Source organism: Corapipo altera, unplaced genomic scaffold (assembly GCF_003945725.1).
Source record: "Corapipo altera isolate COAL_440 unplaced genomic scaffold, ASM394572v1 255, whole genome shotgun sequence".
Classification (NCBI taxonomy): Eukaryota; Metazoa; Chordata; class Aves; order Passeriformes; family Pipridae; genus Corapipo; species Corapipo altera.
Window position 1 is genome coordinate 4,681,857 of NW_020884929.1, and position 27,985 is coordinate 4,709,841.

Genomic DNA, 27,985 nt, shown 5'->3' on the forward strand with positions numbered 1-27,985 from the left:
GATTTTGTTTTACCATATATTTTAGATAGAACACAACAGAAAAATGTCACTCAATGGTTTTAAAGTCACATATGGAAACAGCTGACTTATCAGGCAGTTCTACAATGTAATGAAAAGGAAATATAGGGTGCTTTTCCCCTCGCACAGCCTCGTCTCACATCTTCCTACCTATGGGTGTAATTGCACAAGAATATCAGTCCATCCGAGAGCTGCTGTTGCCCCACCATCTGTCTTGCTCCCATTTTGCACTCCTGCCTGTAAGGGTCAAATGCAAGCAGGTACCCCCAAAATACCAGGTAGTGAAAGGATTTAGGAGAATTTATTTCCAAAGTTGGGAGCACTTAATGTCTCAGCACAAATCTGCACTGGGCCTAAGAAAGAGACACACCCTCTGTTCTTCTCAGGGCTTTTATCATCGCTGGCCCCCCAATTGTGGGGCCTTCAGACATGTGTACAAGAACTTATCTTCTCTTGTGCCTGGGAGTCAGTGCCTCTAGAAGGCAGGAGGAAAAAACATCTGAAACTGTCTCTGGGAAAGATGCCTTTTTCCAGGCATAAAAGCATCTTTATCCTAACCCTAAATCCTAACTCTAGCCCTAACCCAAACCCAAACCCTATCCCTAAACCCTAATATCCTAACCCTACCCCCTAACCCTAATCCTAATCCTAACCCTAAGAGAGATACCTGGAAGCATGCAGGACTGTCAGAAGTGCTCACTTTTCTGCCACCAGGCCAAGGTGACGCATAGGGCTGAGGTGACGCACAGGGCTGAGCTGACATACAGGTGGGTTTGTATGAGCAGGTTTTGGTAGTGTGGGAGCTAACAGGGATGATGTCTGTAAGAATCTGCCAGAAGCTTCCCCCCATGTCCAACAACAGAGCCACTGCCACCTGACTCCAGGATGGATGAGCCGCTGACCAAGACTGGGCCAATCAGAAACAGTGGTAACTCCTCTGTGATAACATATTTAAGAAGGAAGGGGGGGGGGAGTTATTGTGCAGATGTAATTGCAGCCAGAGAAGAGTGGAGTAAGAATATGTGTGAAGAATAGCTCTGTAGTCACCAAGGTCAATGGAGAAGGAGGGGGAGGAGGTGCTCCAGGTGTCAGAGCAGGTTCCCCTGCAGCCTGCAATACAGACCATGAGGAAGCAGCTGTGCCCCTGCAGCCCATGAAGGTCCTTCCCCTTAAGGGTGGGTTTTCACAACAGGAGTGCAGAAATCTACCTGCAGGCCATGGAGGAGCTGAGAACAGGACACACACATGAGTAGAGGAACAATCCTTCTGTGTGTCCAGAGCTGATAATAAAAGAATGCCTGCCCAGTAATGCTCACAAATTGAGTTTTAAGGGTTTCTTACTGCCGATTTATGGTAACAATGGGAAGGACCCCACGGTGGAGCAGGGGAAGGACTCTTCTCCCTGAGCAGTGGCAGAAACAACCTGTGGTGAACTGATTGGAACCCCATTCCCCGTCTCCCTGCACCACTCAGGGGGAGGAGGCCGAGCCCAGGAAGGAGGGGTGGAGGGAAGACGTTTAAACGTTGGTTTTATTTCTCATTATGTTACTCTGATTCGATTGATAATAAATTATTTTTTTCCCCTCAAGTCGAGTTTGTTTTGCCTATGACAGTAACTGATCTCTCTCCGTCCTTATCTCGACCCAGGAGTCCTTCTTTATATTTTCTCATCCCTGCCCAGCTGAGAAGCGAAGTGACAGAGCAGCTTTGGTGGGCACCTGGCGTCCAGCCAGGGTCAACCCACCTCAACAGGACTGAGGTGGCACAAAAGACTGAGGTGACACACGTAGCTGGGCTGAGGCCATGGCGCGCTCTCGCGCTCCCCTCACAGCGCCCATGCGCCGTAACGGCTGCTCTAGAAGAGAGGGAAACGGTCGCGAGCCGCCTCGCGCACGTGCGGCAGCACTTCCCGGCCCCGCCCGCGAGCGCCGCGCCGCCGCTGCGTGACGCGATTGCGTCAGACGCAGCCCCGTCTCGGGACGGGGCGGGGCCGGGGGGGTAACGGCGCGACTTTTCAAAATGTCGGCGGCGGGGGCGCGGACGGGCTGCCGCGGGGCCCGGGAGCGAGCGGGGCTGCGCCGGGGCGGGCGGCCCGGGGCACCCTGATGAGTAACCGCGGCACAACAGGCCCTCGGCACAACCGGTAGCAGGACCCGGGGGAGAGCGGCCGGCGCCATGGCGACCTGCATAGGCGAGAGGATAGAGGTGCGGAGCGCGGCCCCTCTCGCCGTGTGCTGGGGCCGCGGAGCGCGGAGGGGCCGGGCGGGGGCTCCACCCTCTCCCGGCGGGCGTTTGCGGGAGCGCGGCTCCTCGCGCGCCTTCGCCCAGTCCCCACGTGTTTCTGGGGGCAGCCGCTGCCATGGCAGCCGGCGGCGGGTGTGTGCCATGTCCCGGGAGCGGCGGGAGGCGCGGCGGGAAGGCGGCCCCGGGCAGCACCGGCGGCAGTCGAGCCGTGAGCGCGGAGTCGGCAGGAGGATGCGGCGCGGGTGGCTGCGCGGCCCCGCTGGGCACCGCCGCCGTGCCCCGGAGAGCTCCGTCCAGGTACCCCCCGGGGGCGCCACAGGGTTTGTCCGACGTCGGGGGGCAGGTGCGGTGGGAGGGTCCGCGTGGGGAGAGGGGCTCCGCAGCCTGACTGACGGCGCTGTTTGTTCGCGTTGCAGGATTTCAAAGTGGGGAACCTCCTGGGGAAGGGGTCCTTCGCAGGGGTCTACAGAGCAATATCCCTGAAAACCGGTCTGGAAGTGGCCATCAAAATGGTAAGGCAGCCAGCCAAGGAAGCGTCTGTCTCCCAGGAGACTGAACGCAAGTTGCAACAGGTTGCGGTTATGCAGTTGGGCATTGATGTTTGGGTTGATTTTTTGTATATAACGGGTATTTAGATTGGGTTTCAATCCTGGAAGATGTACAACCAAGTACAATTAGTATGTAGTCAGTGTTGCAGTGCTTGAAAAATATTCTGTGGTCCATTTGCAGATAGATAAAAAAGCCATGCACAAAGTTGGAATGGTACAGAGGGTTCAGAATGAGGTGAAAATACATTGTCAGCTAAAGCATCCGTCTATACTCGAGGTAAGAATTGTGGGGTTTGTACAGAGACCTGTATGTGTGACTTGTTGTATAGTCTAGAAAATGTATTTTGATTTATTTTTCCTCGGTTTATGTTCCAGCTTTATAACTATTTTGAAGATAGCAACTACGTATACTTGATACTTGAGATGTGCCACAATGGTGAAATGAGCAGATACATAAAGAATAGAAAGAAACCCTTTTCAGAAGATGAAGGTGGGATTTTTTGTTTTGTGGAGCTCTTTGCACTAACTGTTTGCATTTTGGCTCACCCAATAAATATTTAAGAAGAGTATTTAAAACTATCATCACAGTTTCTGTAGCTTAAAGTCTTGTCGTAAGTGATAATCTAGAGATTAATTATTATGGTACATATATTCAGTTGTATTTCGGAATACTTCGTTTCTGTTTGTGCTGTTCGGGTTATAAAAAAAATAGTGAATTTAGAAGGCAGAGGTATATAAAAGGTAGAGCTTGCCTTTGTACATAGAATTATGTTGAAGTGTAAGTCAAGACTAGGAAGCTCCGCAGGGGAAGACTGGAACCTTCACATCCACAGATTTGCTTTCTTTGTGTTGTACCTCTTCTGTATTATATGTCACCAGTTACAGAGCTTTCAGGATTATTGTTTGCCTTAGGTAGTGTTCTTGGAAATATTGACTGTGTTCCAAGCTGTGTGTAGAAATGAAGGTAATGCAGTTACTTGTGTTGCTTAAGGACTGAGTTGGCAAGGAAGTATCCAATCTGACGCTCCATCTGGAAATTCTGAGTGACTGGCAGCTGAGGGAAAAATCTACTGTGGTTTTATTGCAGTTTCTTACAGAAAGCACTGAAAATCCTGTCTTTCAGTGAGAGATATTATCAAAGTAATGCTAAAACATTTTTAAATTGGTTGTTACTCTTCTGAATAGTGTTTTGAGAAAGAAGTCTTGCAAAAAAGATTTATTTGCTTAAGAATTTACCAATTTCATTTTTTTACAGTTGAGAGAGTGAGGATTTCAGTTAGAACACAGACCACTGAAATCCTAACCTGAACAGTACAATTAAAAAAAAAAATATAGCAAAGCAAACTGCAGTGGATAATGTTTGAGGGCACAGCGGAGAACAGCCAAAGAAGCTGTTCTGGTTTTAGCCTGTCTGGATTCAGTGGTTATTGCCTCTATTGCTTCCAGCCTTACCTCACTGCTCATCTCTTGCACAGTTCTTCCAGTTTACCTGCTTCTCTATCAGTTTCTAATCTAATTCTGTGAAACTAATATAGATATGGATTTTTTGGAACCCATATCACAAGACTGGATTAAAGGGGTACTGCTCTACAGGCATCATCTCTTTAACTCATATCTGTTCCCTAAAAAAGGGATCATCTGATAGTACCTGACTTCTAAAAGCTGATAAACACTGACCTGGATAAAGCAGCCTCTTCCTTAGAGGAGAGATTTCTTCTGATATTTGTTACTCACCATTCTTTGCCCTCTGTTAAGAAAAGAAAGAAGACTGCAAATTGTTTGCTCTAGAAAGAATGATTCTTAAAATTGCTGTAATTGCAACATCACAATAAACTGTGCTGTTTCAGGCTGGATATGGTTTTGTTATTCCTGCTGTAAGCTATAACTCTTGAATATTCACTGAATTTCTAGTGTAATAGAACACAAAGGCTGTCCCAATATCATGAACTTACATGCTTTCGAGCCTTGCCAGTTTGCCAATGATAAAACAAATATAATCCAAATTGTCTCCTATATTTTATAATCTGCACATAGTAAAGCTGCTTGATTTTGTGTATTTGCTGTTTCTGAAAGTAATGAAAAACTTTTTTTTAATTGTTAAGAACCTAATGTAAGAAAGTTTAGGCCAATTGAAAATATTTCCAGTCCTGCTTCCTTTATTCTGTTAGCAAAGGCACAAATCTGGTTACTGCATTATACAAGTTTTTCATCAATGTAGAACATAGTCATGCCAACTTGACTTAAAGTAGAAAGCAGAAAGTTAATTACAGTCTCAGTAGCATGACACTAAACATTGTTGTAATGTTCTTTTTATTAGAAAAAGACCAATAGCAGACTTAAAGTTATTTTCAGAGCTGCAATTTCAGTTATAAGATTAAAACATCTGGTTTTGTGTTTTGACAGCCCGACACTTCTTGCATCAGATTATCACAGGTATGCTGTATCTTCATTCTCATGGAATACTGCACCGAGACCTCACCCTTTCTAATATCTTACTCACCAATAACATGAATGTCAAGATTGCTGATTTTGGACTCGCAACTCAGCTGAAAATGCCTCATGAAAAGCATTACACCATGTGTGGAACTCCAAATTACATTTCTCCAGAGATAGCCACAAGGAGTCCTCATGGACTTGAATCTGACGTGTGGTCTTTGGGTTGTATGTTTTACACTCTTCTTATTGGAAAGCCACCTTTTGACACGGACACGGTCAAGAACACGCTGAATAAAGTAGTGTTGGCAGATTATGAAATGCCAGCCTTTTTGTCAAGAGAGGCACAAGACCTTATACACAGGTTACTCCGCAAAAATCCAGCAGATCGTTTAAGCCTTTCCTCAGTGTTGGATCATCCTTTTATGTCCAGGTCGAGCTCTGCACAGAGTAAAGATTTGGGAACTTCAGAAGATTCTATGGACAGTGGAAATGCTACCATCTCTACAACCTTCACAGGCTCTTCCAGCATCAGTACCAGTGGTTATTTGAAGGAAAAGAAGCAGCTGTTAGTTGGACAGCCACTCCCAAATAAAATTACTTTTTTTCCTAAAAACAAGAATTCTGGTAATAAATCATCGGGAGATGGAAGTGGCTCTTTTCATCAGTGGGGAATTCAGGGAAAGGAAATTGGTGTAACCAGCAGGGGAAGAACCATTCAGCCTGGAGAAGAGAGACCCCATTCGCGCTACCTCCGACGAGCCCACTCCTCAGATAGGTCTGGCACATCCCACAGTCAGACTCAAGGCATATCAAATATCGTTGATCGATGTCACTCTATGGAAGTGCTTTCCAAGCCTAAAGTAGGAACAAGGGAAAATATGGAATACTTTTCACCTGCCAACAGCTACGCTGATATAGGAGAAATGTTTAAGGAGAAGACTACTAGTAGTTCTGGTTCTTTTGAAGGGCAAATATCTCCACCTGTAAAAGATCAACCACAGTAAGAATCAGTTTTTATTACGATAACATTTAGAGCTGGTAATACTGTATTATTGACTTCTTTCCATGTGTAGCAAGTTAAGTATTTCTTTCCCCACAGCAATCCTAGTAGAGAGCCTTGCTAAATTGTTCTTTGTAGAAGAGACAGACAGGGTAGAAGGCATTTAAAATGTAATTACCAATATTTTTACTTGCTGATCTCTTGTGGGTTTTTTTCTGTTATGCTTACAGAAGATAAAAGAAAAAATTAAGTGAAGATTAGGCAATAGATTAAAGAAGTGGTGTACCAGTAAGTAAAGTGTCACTCACTCTAAGATAATTATCTGAACTTTAGTTCTGTACTTAGTTGTAGCTGCTGGGTAAGAATCCTGGCTTCTTTCTATACATTTTCCATTAGCAAATTATCAAAGAACCATTTTCTACTTTAATATAAGGACTTTCATGTCTTAGTTCTTGCATTTCTCTTCACATTAGGAAGTGGCATCGTTTCATATGTTTTTCTCTTTGCAAATCAGTTCAGGGAAAAGACAAACTAGCACTTTTCCCTTAGTAAAAGTAAATGGAATAAGAAGGTTTTCTTGACAACTCTCAAATGTTTGACATAAGGCTCTGTTCAACAAGTTCAGTGGGCCATGTGCATTCTTTCTAGTTTGAAAAATGTCTGAATCAAAAAATCTGTGCAAATGTTAATGCTTACTTTTCTTCCCTATCACTTCATAAACTCATGCTTAATGTAAACATGAGAGAGTATTAATGTGAGTATGGGGATTAACTGAATGGTTACTACTTTTTTTACATAATTGATTATAGGAAAGCCTCTTACATAGTTAGCCTGCACAACAATCTTAAATGTGAGGTCCTAAGACTTAAATTAGATATTTATATACTGTGGTTTTGGGGTGTTTTTGGTGATAACTGAGTCCTTGCCAATGGTAGAGTAGGGATCATCACTAAAAGAAAGTGCAGACAAGGAATAGGCTACGGAGATAAAAAACCTTACAGGAGCTTAGTGTGAATTTACAACAGATAAGTGACTCTGCAGTAAGTGGTTTTATATGTGTTCTTTAGCCTTCAACAGCTTAAGTTCACCTGTGACTACACAGGTCTAATATATATGTTGTTTAAAAAACTGGTAAAAAAAAATCTTTATAATTTTTGGGATTGACTGTGTTTTATATAAATACAAATTGTTTTAGGTGGTGGGATTGGTTACATCTTTCAGCTGCGTATGTGTTATGCTGAATGAGATCCACTGGGGTCGTGGGTGTCATCTCATCACTGTCTTCTCCAAGGCTATTTTCTATTCTGTGAATTAAGAGCTAGATGTAAGAGCAGCCACTGATGGCAGCATTATCAGTAGCTCTTCTTGTTCATGTATGTCAGCTCCAAGAGCGAGTGCTAACAGGCTTAAATTTGTGCTAAAAATTAGTAATAACTTTTCACTCCATTTGGAAACAGTGTTTTATTTTTTTATGTTTTACCCAACGAACATTCCCCTGAAAAAGAAGCATATTCTATGCTGCCTAGAGCTACATTTCTTAAATGTTCTAAGAATGTTGTGCTTTCTGCAGCTGTGACATTATGCCTTTTGTTGTGCAAGTGTTTTTGATGTAATCTTGATTACATGTGTAACTTTTATTTTGTAGCTCGAATTATCTCTGCCCAATGAAGCCCCAGGTTGGTTTATTAGAGCAGAAGTCCCAGGCTGAGACAATGCAGCAGTGGCTTGGAAGTATGCTAACAAATGGTGTGTTCCTTATCAGTTATGTATTTTTGCACTCAAGTTGTAGTAGTGACTTGTGGGGTTTTCTGTATTTTATTTCTTTGTACATTGAATTTGAATACTTAGTTTCCTAAAACGAACTTGTTATCTTCTATTAGTATTTTAGCAAAAACAAAAGGGGAAAACAGAATTCTAGAACCTGTCGTAATTATTCAGTTGTCACCCAAAATGTGTAAGTGTAAATACATGACAAAAAATTAGCAGGTGACTTGAAAGCCCCGCTAATTTACATGTGCAAATTCACCTTAAGAAAAGATGAGACCTCAATGACTGAGAAAGATAAGAGGCTGCAGAAGGAGAGGTGGAGGAAAGGAGAAAAGAGACAGAAGGGAAGGAGGTGTTGTTTGTCACGCATCATTTGCAAATAATGTAATTTAATCAGTAAAATAAACCACAAATCTATTCGGGCCTTTTTGCTTTGATATTACTGGACTTGTTCCTTTCCTGTCTGCAGGGAATTCGAATCAGATGACATATGGTCTGAATAATCCTGCTTCACTTTTGTCCCTTCTCAACTGTTCAGCCACATGGCAGGAGGAGTGCAGTAGTTACGTGGGTGAGGTGACAGTTGATCAAGGGCTTAAATATCAAAACTAGGAAAGCACTTACAGGAAGCTTAAAGATAAAAATAGGTTTTGGTCTGGATATAAAACAACAGATTTGGAGTATGCATTTAACATCTTGAGTACTAAAACCTCTGACAATAAAACATTAGTTAGATAACCTGCAACATGAATGACACTTGTTACTAGTGCTTATGTGAATAGTAAGTGAGCTTACCATTAAAGATAGATTCAACAGATTAAAGTAATTCTTGTTTTAGAATCTATTTGAAATCTTAGTAGTTTGTTTATAAATGGATTTTAAAAATTGATATATAAAGAGTAAATGAAATCTAGTAACAGCTTTTTTTAAGTAGCACTGGAATTTTATTAGCAGTGGTGTTGATTGGTACTCAAGTCATAGCCTGATGATTTGGACTGAGGAATCCCATTCTTCACTTAAATAAAGCTGATCTTTTGAAAAGCTTTTAAAACCATAATAGCATTTTTCCCTTCTAATCCTTTGAATCTACAATGTACCTTTATGATGCTTTCAGTTCCTCTGAGACCATCTGCAGACCTAACTGGCAACAGTAATGCACATGGAGGGTTTCGGTATCATCTGGATGTGCAGCAAGATGCCCCGAGAAATGCATGGAACGCCTTAAAAGATATAAGGAATCCTGATGCATCTGTCAACTGTCCACATTCTTTAAACCAGAGAAACCCAAAGAAATGCATCCCTGGAGTTCTCTGCAAATCTGAGGAGTTTCAGCCATCTCCCACATGTGGCCTTTGGTCAACTTCAGAACAAACCCAAATGTGGGGCCAAGAACCACCAGCACCCCAGAAACCTGCACTGCGAAGTATTGTGTCACCTCTCAACGCTCGCAGGCTGAAACCAATCAGGCAAAAAACAAAAAATGCAGTGGTATGTTCTTAAAATGGGAACAATTTAAATATTAAATATAGTGCGACTGTCTCTTAAAAATCACTTGGTAAACTAGACTAATTTCATTTTAGGAAACTTAATTTATAATAATTCAATTCAAAGTTATATTAGCAAGATGCATCTTAATTTTGGCATATAGAATACTTACAAGTTAATAGAGCTGACCTGTCTGTGTTTGATTTGTCACTTAAGAAGCCACACCCTCAGTGACCAGGCTGATACTCTTCAGTCATGGTGAAGTGCTCTGTTTTAATAGCACTATTAACAAAAGTTACTGTAAGAAGCATTTATAAGTTTGCAATGCATTCAAGGAAAAAGAAAAGCATTTTTTAAAGCATTTCTGGAAAAAAGTGGTATCTTGCCTTTCCAGAAAGTCTTTTTGTTTAACTTGTATATTTAATATGTTTTAGGTGAGCATTCTAGATACTGGGGAAGTGTGCATGGAGTTTCTGAAAGAACACCATTCACAGGAACTTGTGAAAGAAGTTCTCAGAATATCTTGTGATGGAAACGTGGTGAGTATGTTTTGGATTTCTTCACAGATGTGTAAAGGGCTTAGAGTTCATTCAGAGGGTTTGTTTTTTATTGAAGTGATTATTTGTTTTGAAATCCAATGTTTATTTATGCACAACTGGAAACTTTTTTGTAAACTATATTTGTAAACAGCCACACAAATATAGGGAGCAAGCAATTATTTCAGAGCAAAACTGGGCTTGACTTTTGGAATAAGTAAAGTTTTGTTGAAAAAGTGCTGCTGTTAAGTAATTACCTAGAGAAATAGTGTTCATGGTAAATCATGGTAATTAATTAAACTGTGACTTATTTCTATATCTGTTAAAAGTACAGAGTGCTGTAGTAAGTGGCAACTAAACACAATTTTTGTTCCCTTTTTGTAGATTGCAGTTTATCATCCAAATGAAGGAAGAGGTTTCCTTCTTGATGACAGACCTCCTGCTTCTTCGGAAGGCACCTGCATGTATAATTTTGACAACTTGCCAGGTAACCTGAAATTTATTTTAAAATTATGATGATGAATGTGATATTTTAAGTGAACCTTGAGACCTTATAGCTTTTAGCCACTACTTTTCAGATAATTGTGAAGTAAAGCTCCTCTTAGAATAAGATTCAAACTGCAGTTTAACTGGAAACTGTTTTGAAACTTCACAAGAAAGTGTAAATCCAGAGGTTTTAATGTCTTTTATATGGAAGTTCTAAGGAGTCACCCCTTTACAATGTAGTGCACTAAAATTAAAGCTCTCATAATCTTTTCCTCGTTCATACTGGGAACTGTTGGTTAGAAGTAAGTCAGTTTCTTTGAACATACTTCTGTCAAGAACTTCAATATTACTCAGAAACTTCAGCTATCAAATACATATTTTAAATTACTTATCTTCAATCTGGTGCACAGTGTTTAGTCTGCTAACTCTTAAAAAAAGTTTTTAAATTTTCTTTTTTAGAAAAGTACTGGAAAAAATACCAGTATGCAGCCAAGTTTGTGCAGTTGGTAAGAACAAAAACCCCAAAAGTGACGTTCTATACAAGATATGCCAAGTGTATGTTGATGGAAAATTCACCCACTGCAGATGTTGAAATTTGTTTTTATGATGGTATGTATTAATTTCTGCAATTATGCAAATAGTTAGATCATTATATTAGAGCTGCATTAAAATATTGCCAAACACTAAAACAACAATCACTTTAGTTTGAAGAAAATACTGCGCTATAAATAGGTTTTTTTGTCCACTCTGCCTTTATTCTAGCACTTGTAGATTAGTTGATTATTCATTATTTCCTTACTTCAGGAAGTACATGTTGCCAAAGTATTATTTATTACCACTTGTTTTTATTCATGTGCTCTTCTTTGCGTTTACATTTGATAGTTAACCTGCTTAGTGAAAGGCATGTCCCTAGTCTTCAAGCTTTCCACTGTTAACTGAGGTAATAGTTTTACAAACGACACTCAAGGAGAAAGCAATTGTTTGCCTTTTCCCATCTAAGTACTGATCTTTGGCCATAGAGGGCATTCCATTAACATCACGCTTTATTTCTGCCAGACCCAGAACTCATGTAGGAGTGGTTTTACTTTTGCAGTAATTCAGTCAGGGAGATACACTTTAGTAGAGTAGAATGTAATGACAGAAATCTGTACAATTCACACTAAAAATTGTTACATTTTTTTTACAGGAGCAAAGATACACAAGACAGCTGGTATAACTCGTGTGATTGAAAAATCAGGGAAATCGTTCACTTTGAAAGGAGAAAATGAAGCAGGATTGAAGAAGGAAATACAAGTTTATATGGATCATGCAAATGAAGTAAAGTGTTTTACATAGACCTTTTCTAGTGCAAAGCAGTTTCCTTAAAAATACAGTTTCCCTTTCACAAATGTGCTTCCAATGTTGCTTTTCATATTTTTCATTACACTATTAAGAAGGAAGGATGGTGTTTTTGGAAGAGCAAATGTCAATGTAAAGGTCACAATAACAATGCCTTGCAACAAAGGCTGAGAGGAAATTCTTGATAGTGTTTAAAGCAGGTTTGCCTGTCTGGTGAAAGGATTAAACAGAACTGATGAAGCTACTTTATACAACTTGAAAGATTCAGTACCATTGAAATTTCCTTGTGTGGGCTCACCTGCCACACTAAACATGTACAAAGTACTTAGACATTTCTCAATTTAAGACTTCATTAAACTCCTTCTAATTTCAGGGACATCGTATATGCCTTGCTTTGGAATCTGCTATTTTGGAAGAAGAAAAAAGGAGTGGAAGTGTTCCATTTTTTCCAATAATTGTTGGAAGGTAGTATCTTTCACTTGAAAATACTTAAGTATTTGAATATTCCCATTCAGCAGACTTATGCAGCAAATGTTTGCAGAAGCCAAGGTTGCTTAACAGATCTTACAGTCATTAGCAAATATTAACTTAATAGCATGTATGAACATCTTATTTTTGACCTGCAGAGCCTCCTTTGATATCAAGATACTATGCACTTGTGGATTCAGACTAAACCAGGCCAGCAATTAGCACGTGTAAAAACAGTTCTACAGAAGACCACTGCTGTGCTTTGGACAGTCTGTAGTAAATTGAAGGAATTGAAGGAAAAGCTACATCTCCTCATGTTTCTTGAGTCCCTTTTGGACAGACCTTTTCTTAGATTTTCTCATTATTTTTCCAGAAAACCTGGCAATACTGAATCACCACAGGCTGTAACACCTCCCCTGTTGGACAATATAAACTGTTCAAGAGAAGCTGTGGCACTGGATAGAAATAAGGCTACCAGTTCTACTCCAGTTCAGACTCCAAACTGTTCTCCTGTAAGTACACAAAATATACCATGGAAACTACTCTCCTGTAGGAATTCAAATATTGCTCTTTCATTTGAACTAATGGAATTACATTTGTATGGATCTAGGCTTTTATTAGCCATTTGTGAGCATATTGACTAGAAATGTTGACTTTGATTTCAGTTAACTTTTGATACCTGGATTTAAGATCATTGAAAAAATCAGAATACTCCAAAACTTTATCACAAATTCCTCCTAGGAACAGAGTTTGAAAATTACTTACTCATGTTATACAGCACAGTCTCTGATTTGAGAGCTCCTCAGCAGTGTATATTGAATGGTAGTCACAAAGGTTATGGGCACTTGAGGCTGTTGTTCTGAAATAATGAAGTGTTAGTGTGTATATAAAAAAAAGGGTAAGTGAAAACACATGTGTAGCCAATAAGGCTTTGTGAGCAATTTCATCTAGTTTGTTTAAAAGACCCACCAAGCTTTGGTTCCTGCATCACAGCTCTGATAAAACTTCCTCAACTGACTGGAGAATAAATATATATATCTATATCTATCTATATATATAGGGGTCTTGGCACACTGAGTTTGCATCATCTGAATTTGTTGAATCTACATCAGTCTGCATCTCGGTTCTTTGATTGTGTAGCTCATGTCGTTAATGCAGAATCTGACAACTTTCACTTGACTAAGGTGAACCTGACAACAAAAATTCCTTAGGGCTTCATCACTGGTATTGATTTTCACACTGACTGAAGGTTACCTATCATTGGAGTTCTAAGTTGAGAGTTCAGCGTTCAAACTCAGTCTCTATTTGCCATACAGCAAACACTTCAGTCCTTAAGAACTATATCTGTAGTTTCCTTGATAGTCGAACTAGATCTGTATATCCTGAGGTGTACAGCTTGTTGTTTCTTCCAGGTTCCTGTAATTATCTGGATCCTGATCTCTTTCCTGACCAAACTCTCCTATTTGAGGCATTCCCTGATTTGCATCTTTTCACTGAACCTGAATCTTAAACACTGCTAAGCACAGCACCTCATCTCTGTCATCTCTGTGACTGTGGGAGGAGGTATCTGAGTAGTGGAACATGTTCCTTGTAGGGAGTAGTTGTGATGTTGTCCTAAAGATCTCATACGTTTGATCCTCTGTTATCCTTAAATCATTGCTTTTGTCTCTCTAAACCTATAACAGATTCTGTATGTGCTACAGAACCCATCTATTAATGTTTTATGTTCTAGTTTCCAATTAATAGCAATGTCTGTACTTTTGTAAAATATTAGCTGAGTGGTCATCTGAATGAGGGTTGCTTTATAGTCTAATGTGCTGAAAATGTTCTGCTGAAGCTGGACAGGGTTTTCTGACAGTAAAAACACAATTGAAGTAGAAAACTTAGGGAAAGCAATTCCTTTGTGACTACAGGGAGATCTCCTACAAAATCCTGTGGGGATTTTATACTGTAATGCTGTTAAATGAAGCATACAAGCTAAATCTGTCTGTATATATGAACAGGTGGTAATTGACCACTAAGCTGGTACATAATCAGTGGGCTTAATACTAAGGCTTTATTCTGTGCATCCCTGGGTTCTAGGTGGTGTATGAAAAGCCTACATTTATGATCAACACTGCTGAAACTGTGTGCTCCTCTGTTCATCAAACGGAATGCAGTCCAAATTCAGCCCAACTTGTAAAATCTGTCTTTGTGAAAAATGTTGGTTGGGCTTCTCAGGTGAGAAATTAATAGTGATAAAGGAGGGAAGTCTGTTCTTTTTTCCTGGTAAATTTGAGATATGTATTTGTCAGTCATTAACTTTAAACTTGATTTGTAAGGAATCATTCAGTCGTGCTTTGCTACAGTTTAAATCTAAAATGTGTATGTGGAAAGATGCTTTTAAATAAGTGTCTTAGATAAATACCATGGTGAATTACATAACTAGAAGAAACCAAAATAATTGTTTAGTATTTCAGTTACCAAAATTTTTCTGTGGCTATTATTGCCTATTTCAGTGTCTTCCATCATTTAAATTTGACTCTAGTAAAAAACTGAAACTGTTAAAGTTGTCTGTTCACTAATATAGATGTAAAGGTGTCATGACAAAGAATTTTTAACACATATGTACCAGATCTGTACAAGAGAAATGAATCTGCCTCTACAACAGGAAAAGCTGTTTCCTTACAATGACATTTTCCTTCTGCTTTTCTGTGGGAGCAGCTTTAGGTTTAAAAAATATGGCAATTCAGATAAAACTTCCTGTCCTAACAGAAAAAAAGTTTGCTTTATATACATAAACTTTAAAGTGTGTATAGCTGTGAACTCTCACAAATGGGCCTCTATTTTATGTTTGGTTCTATTCAAAATTTCTTAAGGAGTGGTTAAGTTCAAGATAATTCTTTAACTCTCATTGACAAGGATGACTTAAAGCTGACCATCTGAAACCTTAGGAAGTTTACATGAGACTACTTACTCCAAAGTAGTATCCATGCAATCTTTATCTTTAAAAGACTGACCATGATACCTAAGTACCTTCAGCAACTCCGAAAAACTTTCAGCTTCAATTATTAGAAAAATTCTAGGTATGTAATTTTGTATTTCATATCCTCAAACCATAATGCAACTTCTCTCATTAGCTGAGCAGTGGAGCAGTGTGGGTTCAGTTTAATGATGGATCCCAGCTGGTAGCCCAAGCAGGTGTTTCTTCTGTCACTTACACATCTCCAGATGGCCAGACAACCAGGTGAGTCTGCTCCTGCTAAAAAATAGTCCAGGTAATGATCAGTGCAAGGCTGATTTTGGTTTGTAAATATTAAAACTTAGCTTTTCAATGACTTCACAGTTGATTAGCTTCTGTAATCTTAATAAATAAAGAGAAGTACCCATAGCTTTGGCTGAACTCTGAATAACAAATTAATAGAACAAGCTGGAAATGCATCTACTTGATCTCCAGAGAACAGCCACTATTTATTTATAATATTTAAAACAGGAAAGGTGAGAAAACTAGTGTTTTGAAATAATTATATTGTTTTAAAATAAAACAAATTATTTAAGCATCTGTATTTTTCTATGTTGCTTTGCCTCTCTAGGTATGGAGAAAATGATAAGTTGCCAGAATACATCAAAGAGAAACTGCACTGTCTGTCTTCTATTCTTGTGATGTTTACCAGTCCAGCTGGTCCTCACTGATTAAAGCAAACTGGGTGTCACATCATGAGACATTAATAAACTCACTCACTGACTTTTAAGTAAAGTGACTGATCTTACTCAGCTTATGCAGAAATTCTTCCACTATCTGATAGAAAGGTAGGAAGGGTTGCTCTGTTTATGTATAGCAAATTCTGTATACAAAATATGCTTTTTCATCAAAATGATGGATAAGCTTGCTCAAGCAAAACTTTGAGCAATTAAGTTTGACCGCATTAAGTTTTTGGAAATAATCTGAATCTGTTGTGTTTTTTTTCTTGCCCCACTGCTTACTCAGTGTGAACAGTCAAGGAAAATGTATCTGTGCTGTTGAAGTATTTGTAAATAACTTATATTTTTATGTGTTACAAGTAATATATGTAAATATGTATATGTTTTGTAACTTGGTTTTTATTTTTTGTAGCAGCAGCTTAAACTTCTCTGCACAAGCATTTGATACAAAAAAAAAATAAATGCAGTGGTAATTGTCCGGATCTATTTATTTGTTTCATGATCAAGTGAATGGTGAGAGGAAAAGGCTCTCAAAGTATTAAGGCTCAACTTATGATGGGAGCTGAGCTGGTATTTTAAGAGAAAATCATATGTTGGGAATTAGGGCTGGGTGAAGCTTGGGAAGAAACAAGTCTATAACTGTTGCACAAAGTTACTTCTAACTTGTTGAACTAAAAAATTGTGCTGTGCTTTGTATATTCCATATTTTATCTCTGGCCTACAGATCATTAAACCCAGGAGGCACAGGTGATAGCAAAATAAACACATGCCGTAGTAACTGATTTGGTTTGTTACTTGGTAGGAATTATTAACTTTAGATAGCTTTACCTTGTCTTACAGTGAGTCACACTTAAAACAACTGAAGTAGCATTAACAGTAGCATTTTGCTTCAAGTGTGCCAACACTCCTGATGGTGCTTATATCTGTACTTAAATACTCTTGACTTCCTTCTAAGGCAGGAGAAAGTGGGATCCAAAACGGTGCTGGAGGGGGAGGATGAAGAGTTTCAGAGGAGCTGGTGGTGGCTACATGCAAGCACAGCTCAGCTTAGACCTAAACTAGCCTTGATTCAAGTCAGTTCTCCTTATTCGTCTAGTGTCTAAAAGAGAGAACGTGGATTACTTTGTCATGCCCAAATCAAGGAAATAGCTTGCAAATGAATTTAACACTAGGAACATCAAGGAAGATTCAGAGGTAGTACTTATGAATTAGCTTATAAAAGTGAAGTCCTTTCTCATAAGCTTTTGTGATTCTGCAGTAGGAAAGTCCTGAGAGGGAATCAGACTTCTGTATTTCCTTCAGTCAGTATTGGAAAAATCATCTTTTAATTCAGTAGTCTTTTAGTGTTTGAACAACTGATTATGTAGGAACATGTAGGAATACATAATTACACTCATTACATTCAATAAGCATCAAATAGTAGAGACATTAAACAGCAGCCATGACTCTCATTGCTCCAGTGAGTAATTCTGGTTTTTTTTCCCAGTAGTATTAAAACAGCTAAAATCAACCCGTATAGAAAGGCTTAGGCCCTACTCTGAGGGAAAATTACAATTTCACTTTTTAAAATAACCTCTGAATAATTAAAACGTTGGAAATTCCTGTCTCTTGTACCTTGTTACCTGTATAAGTCTAAGAGTAAACACCCAAGGACTTTTGTCCTTTCACTTAATTACCACGCCCGCTCAGCACAGTGCATTCATTCTCACAAATGACAACAAAAGTATTGTGCTTAGTCTTTCCTTCTTGTAGTTAAGAAAAGTTGTACATATTTCAACTTGGGGCAGGTTATCTTTCTTGCTACAAAAAGGGAATGAGCAAAACAGGAGAGGAAAAATTGCACATGTAGTTCACCATGGTTCAAATAACAGCTGCTGATACTAATTTTCAATGGCTCTTAACCAGCTTAAAGACCCAAATCCCGCACAAACTACTTGTGCAGAGGGCATCTACCTTCCTCTACACTTCTGTCACGCTTAATTTGAAATTCTGGAGATGTACTAATAGGTAACAGGTTCCAGAATCAAACAGTCTGTATTAACCAGTGCTTACAAGCCAACGAACCAAACATCAGGAGGTTTGCTCAAGTAGTGATGTCTCCATACAAAGTGCATGCAGCTCAACTAATCTTGGAGTTACAAAAGAGTTACTAATCCCGATTCACAGAATCAAGATAACATTTCTTTTACTTCTTCCTGGAAAGGATGGCCGTAACCTGTGACCAGCTGCATTCAGTGCACAGGTGCATCATCTAAACTGTAAACACATCAAATGTGCCATTGTACCGATCCAGTCTGCCACATCCCTTCCTCTGCTGCTAGAAAAGCAGAATACAAAAGCTCTACTGCAGCAGGTGTAACCATACACTGGGATATGAACAAGTTATGTATTCTGTCAATGCATAAGTACAGGTGTACAGTTGTTAGCACACAGCCAACAAGGTCAGTGGTTATGTACTCCTTGTTAAAAAGCAGTAATAAACTAAGTATTACTTCTGGTTCGTTTTACTTTTTTTTAAAATACATATCTAACAATTCTCTTCTTGCATCCTTCCGTATCTGACAGAAAATGCAATTAGTCTCTTGTACACTATCTCCAAGAGTAAGAGAGAGAGTACAACTACTCCACAGATTAAGCTAAATGCCCAGCGTGGTCCCAGGTGAGTGTATATTTGGCTCACAAAAACAGGCCCAAGTATTCGTGCTCCACTTCCAGAGGCAGTTAACCATCCCATGTAGACACCCTACAGCAGATAAAAAGCTTAGGTTAGTGATACAGGAATTCTTTGGCTTGCCAGTAATTCCAACTATTATCCTAATCAGAAAATGTAAAAGTATTTAAATAATCACTTATCTTTCTTAACTCATTAAAATACTGATTACTTTGTTTCCAAGAGTAGTGCTCAGCCTCTCTAAGCACTAATTCAAAGGCTCCGCTCATACATAGTCTACAGCTTTCCAATAAAATGCATTCTGACTCAAAGCATTTAGTCTCTTTCACCAAAATATAACATGAAAAAAAATGTAAAAAAATAATAAAATTTTTTTGTTAAGCAGTAATATCAGCTTGCTAGGTGTTTTACCACTATAAAATGTCAATAACTGGGGGCATTAGTAGCATTTATACAATTATAGTCATACAATAAACTTTGTAAGAGGAACAGTATTCCATACTGATATTCCAAATATATAATGAGTTGTTGAAAAAAAGATGATTCTTCCAGAAAAGCCATGACATTTTCACATTCTAAGATTTGCATAAATAGCATAAGCCTTGCTTTCTAATTCCTTTAGGGACTTGCCCTGGATTTTAAGAGATGAGAGTTCCCGCAAAGTTCTACCCTGGTTGAAACGCACTATTATTTGGCTGATGCCAAAAGGAATTTTAAGTAGACCCTTCATTCTAATGAAGAGGGTGTAAGTCTTGGAGAGCAAATGAAATAAACTGTTTAGGGATCGTGCTTACCTGAGGCTTTGGTCCTAGGATTTTTGAGTATAAAGTGTAGGACATGACATTACAAACAGGATAGCCCAATCCTATGAGCACATCAGAACTGAGGTACTGGGCCAGGTAGACCATCGGAGTATTGAGGCACCAGGACTGGGTGAGGGGGCAGCCCACGGGTTCTGCTGTGTGGTTGGATGGCAGCTGCATCTCTTGCAAACTCCAGAAAGGCATTAACATTTCAGTGGGAACTGTTCTGGGAATGGAGTTATTCTTTATTTCTGTAAAAATAAGTTATCCATATAGTTGAGAACAAAAATACAATAAAAGCTTTAAAAAAAAATTGCAAAGATGGGTTAGTGTGACTTGAACTATACCTTGCCACTGGATATTTGGTAGTTTCTTCCCCCAAGGCAGTAAGATAAAGAATCCAACCAAGATAATCAGTAAGCCTCCATGGAGTATGGCACGCTCACCAGTCCTATCCAACAACAAAATTGCAATTAAATGTATAATTTAAATTAAAATTTATGTCGCTGCTAATGACATAGTCCATTAGTTTGTAGAAATGATACCTGACCAAAACATCTGCAAGAAAACTTACAAAATCACAGTAACTTAAAACCTGTTTTTCTTAGGATTCAAGTGTAAAAGACAGTCAAGTAATGGGGTTATGTTAACAGAATAAAGAACAACCACAACATCATGGCTGTGCCAAAATTGGAAGTACTTCATTATCATAGTACACCCAGACTCATTACCAAGTGAAAGATTTGAGTAACAGAGATTTGGCCTTGCCATAAAGCTTTTCATACTTACTAACATCATAAAAAAATTCCAAAAACTTACTTTTTTGATAGCGTTTTAACCACCATGAAAACAATAACTGATTCAATGCCAATCACACTAAGGATTATTCCATTATAAAAAACAGCTTCTTTCCTTGTCCAGGAGTACATATCCATCGTCAATGGAGTAGCTATACTAAAATGACAGAACAAAAATACTGTAATTAAAAAAAAAAGCTGCTTCTATACGGTTGTTTCCATACACATATTGTCCCAAATATCAACACAGTGGTATAGAAACCTTTCCTCTTGATGGACATATCAGAAAACACAGGCTAATTATAAAATAATTCTGTCATGCATCATCTATTAAAATTAAATTCACTAGACAAAATTCACAACTGCATTACAACAGCCATACTCTGAAGCATCATTAATCTATTTCCAATAGTTCATGAAAAGATGATGGAGTTAAAGCCAAGCCAGAGTAACAGAGATTGAAAAGAAACTAGACCCTGTGAGTATAAAAATAGTAAACTTTTAATATTGTTTTTCAGTTTTAGGAGCCAACCAATCTCTAGGAACTCAGTTTTCTAAAAATAATGTAATTAAGACATTATTTACAATATGAGCCATATTGTAAAAGAAATTTTAGCCGTATCAGAGCTCAAAATCTTGCAGAATAACTTATATCCTCAAAGTATTTTGTAAGTTAAAAAAATGAAGTACACTTCAGTTTGAGGTAATTTTGTTATGTTTTACTTATTTTCTTACACACAGAAAATTTGGGAGTGAATATCATACCTCTTCAGGTAAAAAAAGTTATATAAAATAGTGTATTTAAGAATACAATTGCATTAACTATATGAAACAATTGTTTTAATTATTACTGAAGTAAGAGATTCACTGAAGCTTTTGGAGCTAATCAGAATCATACTAAGAAATTACACAAAATTAAAATAAAAAGTATAGAACAAGATACTCAGCTGAAGAGGTGGTTTTCTCTAAGGATTGTAGGTAGCCCAAGTTAAGCTATCTTTTTTAACACACCTAAGAAATTGAGGATATGGGTTTGTCTCAAAAGCTTTTACATTAATGTTTCCTATACCACAGACTACATATTTTTATGCTAACCTTTAATTCATTACTTTGTATCAGTACATATCAAACTGATTATTTATGGTTTTGGACTTATATTTATGAAGAGTTGGTTAAGAAAATGAGTGGAACAGAAAAGACTTTATATGCACCCCCAATCTAACTACCTTACATGTCTAAGTATTTTGAGAGAAAATATACAAACTTACGTTTCAAAGACAGCAAACACAAACAAGATGACAAAGAAGAGAACATTGAGTGCTACCACAGCAACATGGTCAACATTTCCTTCTGTGTCATGATCCAGAGCATCATTTTCTGCAACAGAACAAAAGAATTATCTAAACTGCAAGCTGAGCTTTTTTTGTACCACAAATTACAAACAGTAATGATTTCTTAAGTATTTAACATGCAGGTTCGTGGGCAGCTAAGCAGTTATATTTTGACAATCTAAGTATAAAGTTTTTAAATCAAAATCGACTTGCTGAAACTTCAATTCTTCTCACAATTAGAGAAAATTATTTCCAAATTGGTTACCCCATCTGTTTTTCTAGTGACTGACAAGTCCGGAGTGACAGCGAAATAAGCAAACTACTTTAAATATCTCATCAGTGGAAACCAAAACACTTGTTGCTCTTGCAAGGTCAAAGCTACACAGAAGAATTCTCAGTGAAAGTCTGGAAGGATCCATACAATTTTTTTTTCTTCTTTGCTACCTGACAGCACTATGGATACAACATGGATGTGAAACAATTTCTGGACCAGTCAGAGAGACATGTAGCCTATTTTCCACTTCAAGTTTCCAATGCATCAGAATACTTCTAAATGCTTAATAATAAGAAAGTACTTCAAAATAATAATCACACAAGAAGTTTTCAAGAAAACAAGGGTACCTTCTCCTTCAGAATTAATACTTTTGCACTGCCGTCCCATGTCATCCACTCGATGCTCCCTAGAAATTTAGAACTGTTTTCATTAATACACATATTTATTTGATCTACTGTTGAGTCAAGTTTCTATTAAAATAACTGTAAATGGCATCATCTTATACGATAATTATTCCCAGCTCCCTTAAACATCATCTGTGAAGCTTACATTTGACTGCAGTGAACACCATCCTGTTCAAGAAAGAAAATATTCTAGTGAGAGATTATCACATATCCATATGCATCTACAGTAATGGGATAATTAATAAAAATCCCCCCTCAAGATTCTTAAAAGAAAGACAAAGACAGTGAGATTCCTACAGACAAGCCAACCTTATTTTGCTTTAGATAAAAAACATGGGCAGGAACCATCAACACTAAAACTATATCAAGGTTAAGCTACTCATCCACAAGCTTTAAGTTTTTTAATCAATTTACATTCTACCTGTTAATATCACCATGACTGATTTATAACCATAATGAAAATATAGATATTAAAGAATGTAGAAACACCGAAAAAATAAATAACAGCTTATAGTTTTAGCACTCCAGATTTCAGTTTATTTATTACTCTTCCTGCTGAGCAGCATATTCTTTGCTACAAATTACCCACAAAAACGAGATAAAATTTTTTTTTTTACTTGATTACCTGAATATGGCAAAGATGAGAATAATATTAATAACTCCTAAGAGAGCTCCAAATAAAACTGGTGCCGTATACATGTTCAGCTGAAGATGAATTAATTCCCATGTTACTCCTTCTTCTCCAATAAGTGTAAAACATGTCTGAAAGACTTGAAAACATGAATGTACTGTGAAAATCTTGAGACTCATTAATATTGGGACACATGTAGAATAAACATATAAAACTGGATAAGCAAAGTTGTTCTAAGTGCCAAATAAAATTTAAATATTATACCTGTCAAACCTCTTACATTTTGAGAATCCTACTCTAAATAAACTGATGGATGCCAGTCCCCACTGGCTAGTTTCTCAACTAGCCTGAAAACTACTTGGTTATATACAGATACACTGTATAAATAACATCATAAAGAATAAAATAAAGAACTGAATTCTGAGTGTACCAAGGGTTAATTTTCTTGGCAGACAGCTGATTTACTTTTTTCCTCTTTCTCCTACATGAAAATCCTTGGTCCCGGGAATGGAGTATTCCTCGTGCTAAGGGTAAACTAGAGAGAAAAGAAGCATGGGGGGGGTAAAATTAAAATTTAAACTGGAGCAGTGCAATTGAACTAGAATGTTTCATTTAGATTGGCATACACAAGTCTGGATGACTGTATTGATGACTATTTATTTAATTTTGATACCATTGACAAACTATGTCTTAATATCCCCACCATACAGCTGCTGAGGATTCCTACTTCCAATGCCCAGTTTCATCCTAATAAGAATTAGAGAAGTGAGGGAAGAAGATATGCCTTACCTGGCCCTAATATGAAGCCAACCGCTTGGCAGGCACTGGTGTTGGCCATGGCACTTGTTCTTTCTGTAAGAGAAGTGGCACCCGCAATATACGACCGAACTACAGCCACGTTTCCTTAAAAAAACAAACAAACAAACCAAAACCAAGGAAGTATTCATGTAAATATTAAGTTATATTGTTAAAATCTTGAGTGACATTTATTTTAGGTTTTTTTTCCTTATTTTGCAAGAAAATAAAACCCAGAACTCTCCAGTATTTTTACTACTGGTACTGAAACATGATGTTAACTATCTTACATGAGAGACAGAAGGTAATAATTTTCAGAAAAGTAAAGTCTGCTGTGGTTACCTGCTCCAAATCCCACGAGAGCACGTGCAGTCAGCATGAAGTATTTGTTGTGTGAGTGAGGTACATGGACATAGGCATAGAGACAATTAGCAGCTACTGAAATAGCAGTTGAAATGACAAGAGGTTCTCTCCTGGGCCTGTAATTGGACCACAAGCCGAACAGGGGAGAGGCAACCATTTGGCCAATGCTGTATGAAGCTATAATCCAGCCCAAAAAACTCGCGTCTGCTGTCGGATCAATCTGCAGAAACACATTAATAAGTACTGTGGGTGAAGTATTACAGTGTTTTATATTATCAATAACACCCTTTTAGAATTAGTACCTGGAATACCCAAGACTCTGTACTGTAATACTTCATCTGGAGCAATAAACCTTGGATAACTCTCTCCAGCAATGCACCAAACCAATGCTTTGCTTCCGAGACTGGAAAGAGCTCACTTGCAGCAAACTCTAATAGTTTTTGTACAGCACTGCTGATGTTCTAGGCTACAGACATAACTTAAGCAGTACAGTAGACAGTTTACATGCCAGGAGCAAGGAATCACTTCTCTGCACATGCCTGAATCTGTCCTGATTTACAGGGCTGATAATGAATTTTCTTCTGGAAGAATTCAGCACCAGCCTCACTTTTAATGATACCTCTACGCTCAGGATATGTTCTTCCAGATTTGCATTTGAAACTGCCTTCTGCAATTCCAGGAGCAGTAAAATCCTAGCACAGATTAAATTAAAGTTTTAGAGACTTTTGTGCCACTTTTAACAATGCAACAAAGAGGTGAAAAAATCCCATAGAAACTAAAATCACTACCCAGGAGCAATGGCAATTCCCTGTTAGGAATATCAAGATCTATATGCAACAATGGGACATTTACAGAGCAACGTCTACCTCTACCTTCCTTTTTCTTTTTCTTTTTTTTTTTCCCAAAATGCAGACAAGTCATGTGTATTGTGTTTTAATAAAGAGATTTCTATTGATTCACTCTCCAACAAAACAGTGACATGATACTGGAAAACCAAACATTTCTGGATTCTAATGTACCTTTTATCAATTCAGGAAGTCAACTGACCAGATTTTAAAAGAAATAATAAAAGCTGTCTAAGTGGATGGCAGAATAAAAGTCTCTTATAACCACACACTTCCCTTTACTTTTTCTTTACCTAAATAAAAGCCTAAGTTTTGTATCACCTACTTTCTGAGCACAATTTTTCTGTTCTTATCCATTAAGAAAAACATATTTACAAACCTTTTGGAGATATGGCCACACAGACATAATTACAATGGAGAAACCTGTAACACAATAAAAACATAACCTAAGTTGTTTTATTTGCCATTTTTATCAGTAATTTGCTTTACTGAAACAGTTATTACAGGTTCATTCTTATGCCTCTAAGTGTATTATAGTCTAAACCTGTGCATCAGTTTGCCATCTGAAAAAAACTATGCATTACGTGATTTTTTTAAGGAGTGATAATTCCTCCTAACAGAAGGAACTATTTTTAAAAGGTCATTTTATAGGTGCATACACACTGAACAAAAAAACTCTCAAAAGAAAGACAACAAGGTCCCCAAAGTAAAAAGAATTTCTTGATATACTGACATATCTGTATTCATTAGTAAAAGAAATTTTAATTCATCAAATTAAAAAAAAAGTTACTCATATATTCTATGATTTTCAAGATAATTTCTAGGCCCACAGAAAATCACCAGAAGTCAAAAATCAACAGAATTCTTGTTTCCAGGGGGATCTATTTAGAATAAAATGGTAATTTGTTCTGCAGTGGAGATGCAAAGTCCTGTAGGAGAAAACACGTTTTGATACATATTTTGAAATAGATAACATACATTTCCATAAAGATCTTCCCTCTCAAGAACTCTGCATTATTTGTTTTTGATCTCTGTGCGTTTCACTTTGAATGATAAAAGTGTGACCTTTGTTTTGTTCAGTTCTGAGCAATGACCTTACCTTGCCACTACCTTTTACCCCGAACTATAAAAAGTTATAAACCACGGATTTATGTAATACGTCACTTAGTCTCAAAACAGTTATCTGTTAACTTATCTCATTAAATGTAACTTTCTGTTTGACTTGCTAGTCATATCTTCTCTTTTGAAGAATCACAAAATGCACCTTTTTGAGGTTATAAAAGAGCAGTAGCATTAAAGAAGGTACGTAGTTGAAACCTAGAATACCCTGTAATTTTCAAATCAAAGTATATTCATTAAACAAATAACATTTAAATCCACATGTGTTTACTCACCTATACTACTGAGAAACATTGTAAGGTACATAATCCAGATGGATCGCCACCTGCTCTTATAATGCTCTTGAGTTTCCACAACATCCCTGTTTTCAAACCAAAAGTCAAGAAAGAAAGAAATCATTATCAGATCCTCTTCTAGTTGGTCCCACAGGACATTGAAAACATTTTTCACAAACCTCTCAATACAATTGTGTGAATTGTTATGCAGGAGTTGGATTTCTGCTCAGCAAAGATTAAAAAGAATTAATTTTTTTCTGAAAAATACTAGACTCACAAATAAAAAAAAACAACAGAAATGCTATCATATAACAAATGTTACACAGAGATCTTTATTTAGAGAGGTCTTCAATTCTGCAAACTCTTTGTACAGACAATCTGGAGCATCACAGACGTCATATAAAGGCATTAAGAAGTGTGAATTAAACTATAAAACCCCAGACATCTATTCACAATTGTGACCTTGAAAGAACTACAAAATTCAACAACTATTGATTTGACTAAAAGCTATGGCTGGTCTATTCTCACAATGAGAAAATAACAATACGGTGTAAAAGCTACACTGTGTAAAAGATAAGCTGAAGACTGCAGGGGCTGAAAAAAAAAATTAAAATACAAGTTACAAACTTAAAATAATCTCTGCCCAAAAGATGTAGACTTAGGTTATAGAGGCCTGAACAGTTTATAAACACAGTTTATATAGGTCATACATAGACTTAGGCATGTCTGCAATTTTAAAACTAATGTAACTGTGACTAATACTAATAACATATTACTGGTATCATAGTATTATACTAATCACAGCATGATTTGTATATTTAATTCTTCAGAAATGTTTACAGCATTAAGTGTCTTGGTTCAATGATACTTTAACCACACAAACGAAGTTTCTAAATGTACTTTGCCATCTTACTGCCCATCACCGTTAGGGAGAATTCTGCCAAACACCTGCATATGCTGTGTTTGGTTACTTTTGAGACCTTAGTTACATCAAGCTTAAAGTTTGAGAGCGTTTCAGCACAGACCTTAAAGCAAAGACCCGCTCAAGTTTTGCTGTCAGAAGGAAAAAAACCACAAGTGACCAAATCCTGCCCACACATGAAGGCTGATATTAAATACTCAGACTTCTGCACCACTGTTTTGGTGTTTTTTAGGGACTTCTCAAGTGCGTTTGTGTTTTTCTACAAAGAGAAGGAACCGGCCCCCGCCGCGCTCCCGCTGCCGGGCCTGGGACGCTCTCAGACCGCGGATCCAGGCTCGGCAGCGCCTGGGGACGGCGGCTAGGTCGGTTTATCCTCCGGCTCCTCTTCTCCTCTCCTCAGCTCCTCCGTGTCCATCCTCCGGGCCGGGAAGCATCCTCAGGAACCGGGCTTCCCGTGCGAGGCGGGGAAGGGACTCGGCACCCACGGGCGGCACCTCGGGTGACTCGCGGGGGTGTCGCCCCAACGCCCGGAGCCGCCTCAGAGCAGAACGAGCCCCTACCTGCTCTCCTCCTCCTCCTCTCCCTCCGCCGCCTCTCCGGCCCCGAGCAGAGGTTCCTTCCCGTCCGCAGCTGCCACCGGCGCGGGTCCCGCAGACGCCATGGCCGCTCCCGGCCCCGCGGCCCCCGCGGGCCGCCAGGGGGCAGGGGGGAAGGGAGCGCGCCCCCGCGTTACCACCACTGGGGGGCG

At 38.4% G+C, this 27,985-nt stretch overlaps 2 protein-coding genes across 3 annotated transcripts; one reads left to right on the plus strand and one right to left on the minus strand.

Moving 5' to 3' along the window:
* Positions 1-2,007: 2,007 nt before the first annotated feature.
* Positions 2,008-16,062, plus strand: PLK4 (polo like kinase 4). The gene is made up of 16 exons (XM_027658837.1): positions 2,008-2,223; positions 2,679-2,774; positions 2,992-3,087; positions 3,186-3,300; positions 5,214-6,246; positions 7,892-7,992; positions 9,128-9,501; positions 9,933-10,037; positions 10,419-10,521; positions 10,980-11,129; positions 11,707-11,837; positions 12,232-12,323; positions 12,700-12,838; positions 14,409-14,546; positions 15,446-15,552; positions 15,899-16,062. The coding sequence occupies exons 1-16, from the start codon at positions 2,194-2,196 to the stop codon at positions 15,996-15,998; spliced, it is 2,910 nt and encodes a 969-aa protein (XP_027514638.1). The 5' UTR covers positions 2,008-2,193; the 3' UTR covers positions 15,999-16,062.
* A 1,247-nt stretch (positions 16,063-17,309) lies between these two features.
* MFSD8 (major facilitator superfamily domain containing 8) lies at positions 17,310-27,932 on the minus strand. 2 transcript variants are annotated; one of them, XM_027658839.1, is made up of 12 exons: positions 27,798-27,932; positions 26,316-26,401; positions 25,301-25,344; positions 24,056-24,296; positions 23,708-23,770; positions 22,913-23,057; positions 22,231-22,289; positions 21,547-21,655; positions 20,301-20,435; positions 19,829-19,932; positions 19,473-19,732; positions 17,310-18,750 (listed from the first exon to the last, which is right to left on the minus strand). In XM_027658839.1, exons 1-12 carry the CDS (start codon positions 27,896-27,898, stop codon positions 18,535-18,537), a joined length of 1,563 nt encoding a protein of 520 aa, XP_027514640.1. In that variant the 5' UTR covers positions 27,899-27,932; the 3' UTR covers positions 17,310-18,534. The 2 variants fall into 2 exon arrangements, with proteins under 2 accessions (XP_027514640.1, XP_027514639.1); XM_027658838.1 differs by having other exon boundaries at positions 23,708-23,821.
* Positions 27,933-27,985: the final 53 nt, after the last annotated feature.

Bases quoted from the DNA above. Each gene is read 5' to 3' on its own strand.
- PLK4 (XM_027658837.1), top strand. From the start codon at position 2,194: ATGGCGACCTGCATAGGCGAGAGGATAGAG. The intron at 3,088-3,185 runs GTAAGAATTGTG...TTTATGTTCCAG, and splicing joins AGCATCCGTCTATACTCGAG to CTTTATAACTATTTTGAAGA. The intron at 14,547-15,445 runs GTGAGAAATTAA...TTCTCTCATTAG, and splicing joins ATGTTGGTTGGGCTTCTCAG to CTGAGCAGTGGAGCAGTGTG.
- MFSD8 (XM_027658838.1), bottom strand. From the start codon at position 27,898: ATGGCGTCTGCGGGACCCGCGCCGGTGGCAGCTGCGGACGGGAAGGAA. The intron at 23,058-23,707 runs GTAAGGCATATC...CATGTTTTCAAG, and splicing joins TGGCTTCATATTAGGGCCAG to TCTTTCAGACATGTTTTACA. The intron at 20,436-21,546 runs GTAAGTTTGTAT...CTGTCATTTTAG, and splicing joins GTGTTTGCTGTCTTTGAAAC to TATAGCTACTCCATTGACGA.